Source organism: Hyperolius riggenbachi, chromosome 7, assembly GCF_040937935.1.
Source record: "Hyperolius riggenbachi isolate aHypRig1 chromosome 7, aHypRig1.pri, whole genome shotgun sequence".
NCBI lineage: Eukaryota > Metazoa > Chordata > Amphibia > Anura > Hyperoliidae > Hyperolius > Hyperolius riggenbachi.
The window spans coordinates 95,941,569-95,952,527 of record NC_090652.1 but is presented as its reverse complement, the minus strand read 5'-3'; the positions used below and the strand labels follow the sequence as shown (position 1 = coordinate 95,952,527).

The window sequence follows — 10,959 nt, the reverse complement described above, 5'->3', positions numbered from 1 at the left end:
GGCTACCTACCCACCCACCCAGCTACCTAACCACCCACCTACCCACCCACCAGGCTACCTACCCACCAGGCTACCCACCCACCCGGCTACCCAGCCACCCACCAGGCTACTTACCCACCCGGCTAAGGGCTGCCTACCTACCTACCCACCCGGCTACCTACCCACCCGGATACCCACACACCCACCCGGCTACCTACCCGGCTACCTAACCACCCACCCGGCTACCTACCCACCCGGCTACCTACCCGGCTACCTAACCACCCTGCCGGCTACCTACCCACCCACACGGCTACCTACCCGGCTACCTAACCACCCTGCCGGCTACCTACCCACCCACCCGGCTACCTACCCACCCGGATACTCACACACCCACCCGGCTACCTACCCGGCTACCTAACCACCCACCCGGCTACCTAACCACCCTGCCGGCTACCTACCCACCCACCTGGCTACCTACCCGGCTACCTAACCACCCTGCCGGCTACCTACCCACCCACCCGGCTACCTACCCACCCGGCTACCTAACCACCCACCCGGCTACCTACCCACCCGACTACCTACCCACCCGGCTACCCACCCACCCGGCTACCTAACCACCCACACATCTACGCACTCACCCGGCTACCTAACCACCCACCCGGCTACCCACCCGGCTACCTACCCACCCAGCTACCTAACCACCCTGCCGGCTACCTACCCACCCACCGGATACCTACCCACCCACCCGGCTACCTACCCACCCAGCTACCTACCCGGCTACCTAACCACCCACCCGGCTACCCACCCGGCTACCTAACCACCCACACATCTACCCACCCACCCGGCTACCTAACCACCCACCCGGCTACCTACCCACCCGGCTACCTAACCACCCACCCGTCTACCTACCCACCCAGCCGGCTACCTACCCACCCGGCTACCTACCCACCCGGCTACCTACCTACCCACCCGGCTACCTACCCACCCGGCTACCTACCCACCTGGCTACCCACCCACCCGGCTACCCAACCACTCACCCGGCTACCTAACCACCCACCCGGCTACCTACCCGGCTACCTAACCACCCACCCGGCTACCTACACACCCACCCGGCTACCTACCCACCCACCAGGCTACCTACCTACCTACCCACCCGGCTACCTACCAACCCACCAGGCTACCTACCTAAAGACCCACCAGGCTACCTACCCACCCACCCAGCTACCTAACCACCCACCTACCCACCCACCAGGCTACCTACCCACCAGGCTACCCACCCACCCGGCTACCCAGCCACCCACCAGGCTACTTACCCACCCGGCTAAGGGCTGCCTACCTACCTACCCACCAGGCTACCTATCCACCCAACCACCCATGGGAGCTGCGCGCTGGATGGAGGCTGGGACAGGAGGTCTGCTGCTGCAGGTGAGTAAATGGTTTTTTTTATTATTTATTTTAGCAGGTGTATGTTCTGGGCAGGTCTGCCACATGATTGCGTGTATGTTCTGGGCAGGTCTGCCACATGATTGCATGTATGTTCTGGGCAAATTTGCTACATGATTGCATGTGTTTTCTGGGCAAATCTGCCGACATGATTGCACGTATTTTCTGGGCATATCTGCCGACATGATTGCACGTATTTTCTGGGCATATCTGCCGACATGATTGCGTGTATTTTCTGGGCATATCTGCCGACATGATTGCGCGTATTTTCTGGGCATATCTGCCGACATGATTGCGCGTATTTTCTGGGCATATCTGCCGACATGATTGCGCGTATTTTCTGGGCATATCTGCCGACATGATTGCGCGTATTTTCTGGGCATATCTGCCGACATGATTGCGCGTATTTTCTGGGCATATCTGCCGACATGATTGCGCGTATTTTCTGGGCATATCTGCCGACATGATTGCGCGTATTTTCTGGGCATATCTGCCGACATGATTGCGCGTATTTTCTGGGCATATCTGCCGACATGATTGCGCGTATTTTCTGGGCATATCTGCCGACATGATTGCACGTATTTTCTGGGCATATCTGCCGACATCATTGCACGTATTTTCTGGGCAAATCTGCTCACATTATGTGTATTTTCATGAGAAAACCTGCACAATTATGTGAATTTTCTGGGGAAAGGGTCACCAAAACCTGGGCCCACTGTCTTTGCGTTGCACTTTTTCAAGGGAACCTGAGGTGAGAATAATATTGAGGCTGCCATATTTCTCTCCTTTTAAGCAATACCAGTTGCCTGGTTGCCGTTCTGGTCCTCTGCCTCTTATTCTTTCAACCATAGACCCTGAACAAGCATGCAGCAGGTCAGGGGTTTCTGACAATATTGTCAGAACTGAGAAGATTAAGCTGCATGCTTGTTGCTGGTGTAATTCAGTTTATTACTGCAGCCAAATAGATCAGCAGGGCCGCCAGGCAACTAGTATTGTTTAAAAGGAAATAAATATGGCAGCCTCCATATCACTCTCACCCCGGGATCACTTTAAATTACAGTTAGCTCCGCCCTTATCCGGTCATTGCCACGCCCATTTTTTGCCGCGCCGCTACGCGCCGCAGGTTCTATCCACACCCATTTTTTGCTGCGGCGTGCTTCGCGCGTCGTAGGTTATAGCCACGCCCATTTTTGGGCGCGGCGCGCTTTGCGCGCCGCAGGTCAGAGGGGCCCACAATTGATATTTTGCACAGGGGCCCACTGCTGCCTGTGTCCGCCACTGCACTGAATTATATTAATGTGCAGTGTGGGGAAGGATTCAATAACATCGATTCCTCTATGATCAGATTATTCGAGAGGGAATTATCTTTTTGTTACACTGCACAATGTATGACCAGCTATTGATATTACTTGTGGTAAACGACCATTGACCACGTGTACACCTTGCCACAAAGCCTCATACGATCTAGAATAGAGAAACTATTTTCCACCTCAGCGCCAGACAGCTCTAGCTCTACCTAGAAACGCTCCATTATCCCATTGAAGGCATCCTGATTCCTGACTGACGCACCTTGTGCTACACCCGACCTGGCAGCTACCACCCGCCGTGCCACCAACCACCACCAGCCGCTACAATCTAAAGTCGTGTGCGGGAGGAGGGGTGACACTGGGCCGACAAATCCACAGCAATGTGCCGTGGCCCGTAGCAAGCAGCCATCAAAGGGAGTTAAAAAAAACACAAAACAAAAAAACCGGCGCCTCCCTGCGGCGTCACAATGGTACAGTCCAGGATAGGGTGGGAGGGAGAAGCCCAGCACAGGGGAAGCGCCGGGATCACATGACCGCCCCGGCCGGACGCCATTTTGTGCTGCGGAGTATTTAGAGCAGCGGCGGCGTTCGAGGTCTCTTAGTGTGAGAGGCACGGATCGTGTGATAGCTGCATCCCGTAGCCCCGTTCCCCTCCTCCTTCCTCCCGTAGCTCCGTGACTCCAGCAGCTCCCTCCCCCCCCGCCATCCGGAGGTTTCCTTCATTCAGCGGATACTGAACAGCAGCACCATGTCTACTCCTACCGAAACCGCGCCTGAGTACTCTGCCTTCTTCGCCGTCATGGGCGCCTCATCAGCCATGGTGTTCAGCGGTGAGCTCCTCTCCACACCTCACACCCCAGGGCTCCTCCATTACAGCTGAGGGGGGTGGGAAGGTCAGTCAGTCAGCCTTCTGTCAGGAGATGCGAGGGCATGGAGGTCTGCAGGGGACAAGGGAAGGACTCCCATCCTTACATTGATTTCTATCAGGCCAGGTGGCCATATATCAAGCGATTTGGCTGTACGATCGACCATTTGATTTGATCATTTTGTCGAATTGTGTTCCAGTATGCTAATTAATGGAAATGGGCTGATAACATGTCGAATCAATTAACTGCATTGGTCCACCAGGATGGAAAATATTGGTTGATTGTGCATGAATTGGCTGTTGTTCCCATATCATGTGATTGTCACTGAGTTAGTTTTTGCATGGAGGCACAACACCGGTCAGATTGGTTAGTGAAGGTAAATTGCATAGGGTATTGCCTGTAGTGTGTGGGCCACTAGTCGGTTTTTTTTTTTTTTTTATCAACCACACTGAAGTTGATTGCTCAAAGTCGATTAAATCAAAATCAATGATGTATGACTACGTTTAGGGTTTTGCAAAAAAAAAAAATGCCTGGCCACCTCCACGATATAAGAATGTGGATGTGTGTGGGAATATCTATTTTGTATATGTAAGCAAGCGGCCTACACTCTGAATGTAGACTTGACATTTATTTATTTCTTTCATTGGTTTGGGCTGAGAAATTGAGCATATTGGAGGATCATGCCATTGGTGTCTTGAAAAACCGTTGCATTTTGATTGTGTATAGTCTAATGCTTATGACATGGTGGGAAGGCTGTCTTGTTGTTAGAGGTAAAGGGTGGTGATATACACATATATACAACCTCAGGAGGATGGACATTTTATCCCAGTAAATGGCAGTCTGCTCCCTATTCCCTTGTCATGTGACCGGCTTCCTCCTGCCATCTTTCCATCTCCTGCTCGGTTCACTGCCTGCTGTGCTAGTCTCCTCCTTGTGTCACACTTCACTTGTTTCCGCTTCCACAGCTGAGCTGGCTTTCCATTATATTTTACTTTGTGTTGATCAGCAGCAGTGTCGGGCTCGGGACCTGTTGAGTAATTTGGGTGTCTGTTTCTTCCCTTGAGGAAGCTTAGTGGGCTGACGTCACTGGGGTGATTCCAGCAGCTGGCGAGCAGTCACATGACTGCAGAGGGAAGAATGAGTTGGAGGGGAGGAGTTTTCTAGCACTAAGCTTGTATCTGTTCTTCGGTTTAAAATCTAAAATTTTGTCAATAGTAAATTGGAATTATGAAATCCCTTTCTGCACCCAGTTCCATCTTTTAGTATTTTGCTTTCTTGCTTGCTTTTAGGCTTATGACACTGAGAAAGCAGAAATGGTTTTGTGAATATTGCTATAGAGTTGCCAAGTACTGCTTTTAAAAAAACTTCTGGGGAGCAGAGACTGGGATATTTGTGTGTTTTTTTTTCCCTGTCTTGAGTTAAGCATTGGTTTAGAATGATGACCAACAAAGCTCATTTGTACTGTTTGTTGCTACTTGTATGCAGCTCATTTCCAAGCTGCTTGCAGTTTAACATGTGCATTGTCTTGCACATCTCTGCTTGATCTTATTCTGAATGTGAGACACTGTTTCATTGAGGGGGTGATGCATGAAGAGCCCTTGGGGTTCTGTTAATGTCCTTTATTTCACTTCTAATTTTTTTTTTGGTCTGCAGCAGTAAAGTGGGTTGTACAGTTCTTTTTTACCTTAGCTGGCTGTTTGTGCTGACACTCCTGGTTAGGCGTTCTCTTATGACAGCTTAGGTGCTGCAGCAATCTTATGATGATTCTGTGAACAGTCTGTTCGCATTGTGTTGTATAATGGATTGCGTGTGTTGGCAGTGTAACGGTCACCATGACCAGTGGAATTCTGGCAGTTAATTTTTTTTTTTAATATTGTATCAAGGCCTTGTGTTGCAGTCAATACAAAGTGCTAGATATAATCTGTTTTAGTAAGCATATGATACACAGTAGAGGTGTCCTGTTTCCTAATTTTGCTTTTAATATGAAAGCAGTAGTTAACCATCAAATCAAGGTCATTTGTACTAAAAGGGGTTTATTATGGGTCCCTCTTTAAAACAATAGGGTTTTCCTAGCTCCAGTGAAACAAAGATTGATTTGGTCTTGCTTTTTTTACAGGTCTAATGTAATGGTAAAACATAAAAAGACCACCTTTCTTTTGCTGTGATTCCTTGATGTAGCTTTCTGCCATGTGACCTTCAAGAGGTTTGGGGTTCCTTTGCAGCTTTGTTTGAGTCCTATCATCTCATTCTAGAAGATGTGCAGTCAGTTGATCTATTTTTGGAACAGTCCTTGCAGGGATTTAATCTTTTCTGCAGTTTCCGCTCTTCCTGTCTCAGTGAAGGTGTGCAAAATCCTGGGTTCTGACAGATGGCGTGATCACATCCTTCCCCCATATATTCATCACACATTGCAAGGCAGTGTGGGTGAACTGCATCATTAGGAAGCAGAGCTCTCCGTGTGTGTTCTCTTCACTGTTCTGTGCTGTTTAGGCATACTGGTGCTGATGGCTCAATCTAATGGTTTTTGTATCTAACTGCAAATGGCATGTTCCTTACTGGCAGGGGTCACACTTGGGGAATTGGCAATCTTGTGTGATTTCATGCAAAGCACAAATTATGTATGTATTGCTTGTATGGGAGAGCTGGCAGGCACTCGGGTAATGCTGTATGATGCTGGCAATGATTTACACCCAGTAAACTATGTGCTCTAGACAAAAGTGTAAAGTCTATGCATAAAATCCAGAGTAGAAAGTCTGGCACTATAGGTTATCCACAGCAGAAGAATGAGGGGTTTATTCCTCTATTACATTCATGTACGATCTGAACCAGGTTTACGGGAAATGGACCAACTCTAAGTGGATTCACTACAGCTCTATGGGGAATGCATATGTATTACTACTGTATAACCCCAAATTTAACACACAATGGGCTCTATTCTCAATCACACATGCGGTAAGAGATTTTTTTTTTACCGCTATATTACCGCATGTGATAAATTCCGCATTTTTCCCACATTCACTAAAAATGTTCCGCATGTTTCCCGCATGCGGGAACAATGCGTAAAACATTTTTGGGAAACATGTGTAATTACATAGTAAACATGCGGGAAAAAATTGCATAAAAAACTTGTCCCAAAAAAAATTTAAAGTCCAGCAAACGGCACTCAAGGCTCCAGACTCCATGTAAGTCAATGGGAAGTGAAATATATCACCAAGTACTAGTAGGTGATTAAAATTTGGTAGTTCAGTCAGAAATAAGGCGCCTCACTTTTTTGTGAATTTAGGGTTTTTTTTGCGGAAACTGCGGACATTTGACCGCATTTTTTACGCATGCGGGTAATTCATGCGTAACATTTTACGCATGCGGTAAATTTCATGCATAAACATTTGTGAATGTCAAGATGGTTTTTTTTCAGTCGGGAATTTACCGCAGGTGCATTTCCGCATGCTGGAAATCATTGAGAATAGAACCCAATGAATTTCATGAGCAAAACGAGTGCAATAAACTTGAAAACAAATTTGCATAAACCTGCATCAATATAGAATTAAGGGCCCATACACCCAGCCGATTTTCGATTGAACGCAAATCGATTGACCAATAGGTCGATTAGTGGCCGATTTCAATCGATCTGACATGTTGGAAAATGTAGGCTTCTCTTGAGAAGGCTTATTTTGCATTGGACCTAATAGACATCTGATGGCAACAAAATGCCATCAGATCGATTTTCAAATACATCAGATCAGAAAATCAACTGATCTATCTGCTGCTAATCTAACGAGTGTATGACCACCTTTATTTGCATCTCGTTGACATCCCTACTAGTGACAACTACACATCAGGTTTTATTCTTACAGCAGAGATTTATGATTCCTGGGTACATATAAGATACTGTTGCAATTAAATATGTATCTAATTTAATACGTTTGCTTTCTTAAAACATAAGATTTTTCGATCCTTCAGGTTGGAGTGAGCATGAGATGTCTCCCAGTGCATCACTGCTGAATATATGCAAATTAACCATTGTTACCCTTAGAAGCTAAACGCACCTCCAGAACACTGGAATGCAATGTGTCAGCTTGTTAATTTGTACAGAGACATAATGTCCCCAGGGCTGTGGAGTTGGTACAAAAATCCTCCGACTCCTGTTTAGGATTCCACAGACTCCTCGACTCTGACTCCTCTAATTTGCATATTACAATCTTGTTGATTAAAAGTATGTAACATGAAAGTTGTCTCTTAATTGCCAATGCTTAGGAATTTTAAGACAACTGAAGTGAAAAGGATATGGAGACTGCCATATTTATTCCCTTTAGTCACAGACTAATACTAGTCCTTGGTAAGTGTACTTGTAAAAGGTACAGGCCGGAACAAAACATCTATCAGGCCCTAGGCAATGTAACTGGGTACATGTAAGAGTGATGTGCAGGTACTCTGCAGGGGAATAAGAAGATTCTTCCTCTATTACACATTCTTCATGAACAATCTGAACCAGGTTTATGGGTAATAGACAACACTTCTGTGTTCAATGTGCACAACATACTCAGTGGATTCCCTGCAGCTCTGTGGGGAGTGCATATGTAGAGTATAGTACTACTGTGTAACAAAGTAAACCTGAGACAGATGAAATTAAAGTTTTATACATACCTGGGGCTTCCTCCAGCCCTCTTCAGGCTAATCAGTCCCTCGCTGTCCTCTGCCACCTGGATCTTCTGCTGAGTCCAGGTACTTGTGCCAGTCTGGCATAGTGAGCCTGCACACTCCGCTGCCGGCAGCGTACTACACCTGCGCAGCACTGTTTAGATTTATTTTCTGTAGAGACTGGTCATTATCTCTGGTGCATTTTCTTCTGGTTATCTCCTACTGAGTAGAACAATGCCTAATTGCTGGGCAGATGGAAATATTTTTCTGGCCGGCAAATGTAACATGTAACAAATTCTAACAGAAAATTGTATGGTGTGTACCTAGCATTAAACTTCAGGTATGTTTTATGCCGGGTATACATGGCTCGTTTTATGCGCCGGATCAAGCCAGCAGCTCGATGCCGGCGTATCCCCGCTCGTGCGCACGGATCGATTGCCGCTTGTCCCCGCCGACGCTTCCTTATCGCCGCTCGATTCCCTGCCATTGTCCGCCGGCGGGAATTGAGCGGGCGCGGGTCGAGCAGCATGATGGGGCCAGCTGAATATTATCAGCTGGTCGATACACGGTACAGAAACGTACAGTGTATCCCCAGCATAAGAGGCAGTTCCTGACTGAGTCAGACTAGTGTCCCTCACTGATAAATAAATTACATCTATAAAACACTAACCTAGCAGAAAATTGCTTGAGTGCAGGAAAGAGATAAAAAGGGCCAATACTTGATAAGGCCCATACACACGTCGGATTTTTGCCAACGACCCGTCGTTTGAACGTTCCGTCGTTCAGTCGTTCGCACGTCAAATCAGACGTGTGTACAGACTATCGTTCGGGTGATAAGACTGGTTTCAACCAGTCTTATCACGCGAACGATAGTCCATACACACGTCTGATTCCGCGTGTGAACGACGGGACGTTCAAACGACCCGTCCAGAAAAATCCGCCGTGTGTATGGGCCTATAAATTTTAACTTCATACTTCAATGAATGCCATTGAGCAAAAACTATAAAACAGTAACTTGTAGATTTAAATATAAGATAAAACTGATAAATATCTTAAAGGAGTCATCAGGGAACATTTAATAAAATAAGTGCTACTTACCGGTGGCTTCCTCCAGCCCCAAGCTCCCAGCATGTCCCTTGCCGCTGCTCTCCCTGCAGCCGTTCGCTGCAGCTCATTCCCGGCGGTGACATCAGGGTGACCTCCAGGTTGCCCTGCGCGAGCGGCGCTGTCAATCACCGCCACGTGGGCTGGAGCAGACGGCACAGTAGTTCTGCCTGGAGGTTGCCCTGACGTCATCGCCAGGAGCGAGCTGCAGTGAGGGACATGCTGGGAGCTTTTGGGGATGGAGGAAGCCCCTGGTAAGCAGCACTTTATTAAATGTTCCCTGATGTATCTAAGTAATTTAGGAGAAGGAAGATTAAAATACAACTTTTTTCACCTTGGGTGTCCATTAGCATCTAGTATGGCACACGTACTCTTGCTAGAGTCTCGGCAGGACAGCCCCTAAGGGAAGCAGGTTTAGGTGCAGCTATAGCAGCAATGCTATAGTGTGTAATTCGGGGGCCCTAATAGCCAGACTCCAAATTGCATTCCCTGAGTTAAGACTGGTGTATAGGTTTTAACGCCTCGGATTTAAGCGGTAGCAGGGTGAGCAGTCATTCGACTCGCCCAGCTCACTGGCGGCATACTGATGCTTCCCCCTAAGGGCCATGTTCTTTCTAGGGTGTTTAACCCCTGAAATTGACCTGTCAGACTTGGCTCTGAGAACCTTATTATCATGCACACAGGTGAATATGTAGATGTGTGATTTTTGGACAACCAGCAAGCCTCTTCTCCCCTCCCATTTTTCAATCCGTACACCCTGGGCCTTTGGTGTGCTGGTGCACTCCTGTGTCCCATGTGTTCCCCATAGTGCTTGTGACCTGATGGTTGGTGTGGTCCTGCATTTGACACCAGGTCACAGGTACAAGTATCCTCGTGGGAAGGAGCGTGCCAGACAGGTGAGCTTAAAGCGGACCCAAACCAAACATATTTTTTAATTTAAAATATTTAGTTGCACCATTCTTGACACATACAAAGATAAATAAACACTCCTTCAAGCCTGTGAGCATTTCAGTGCATGCGTTTCACCCTCTTCTTTGAATAACTAGGATTATACAGGTGGCAGCTATTAGCAATTCCTCCTTTGCTGGACACCATCTACTCCACCAGTTTGCCAAATTATTTCCCGGCAATATGAAAGAAAGGGAGGAGTTTCTCCAATAAATGTAAATTATATTTGTCATCATGTTGCTTAAAAAAGGCTGCTATTTATTATTATAATTTAGAAAATAGATTTTATTTCTGAAATCTTGTATTTTTAATTTGGGTCCACTTTAAGCATTGCTTCCCCTGTGAGCCAGCGTGCATGCGGTAAACTCTGGGGGGCTTGTAATACAGATGGTCCCATTTGATTTCATGCTGAAATCTATTGAGTCTATGCAGTATACTGGCAGCAATAGATCCCGTTCTCATCAGAGGGCTCTAACTCCTTATTGGTGGCCATCTGCCAGTGCATAGGCACCTTAAAGAGAACCCAAGGTGGATTTTCTAAATCTTAATAGGACAGTCGTGTTCTCTGCACAATTACATGCCTCTGTGTCCTTCTGGTGCTGCTGCGAGTCCCCTCTGGGGTCTGCTGTACCCCCTGAAAAATAGGCTAGCGACAGATTCAATCTGTTGCTAGC

At 47.3% G+C, this 10,959-nt stretch overlaps 1 protein-coding gene across 1 annotated transcript in view; it reads left to right on the top strand.

Moving 5' to 3' along the window:
- The first annotated feature begins 3,244 nt into the window (after window positions 1-3,244).
- The window catches only part of ATP6V0C (ATPase H+ transporting V0 subunit c), a 49,506-nt gene continuing 41,791 nt past the window's right edge, over window positions 3,245-10,959 (top strand). Inside the window, exon 1 of the mRNA XM_068244418.1 lies at window positions 3,245-3,559. Coding sequence (XP_068100519.1) covers window positions 3,478-3,559 — 82 coding nt within the window. The 5' untranslated portion in view covers window positions 3,245-3,477. The remainder of the gene's footprint in view (window positions 3,560-10,959) is intronic.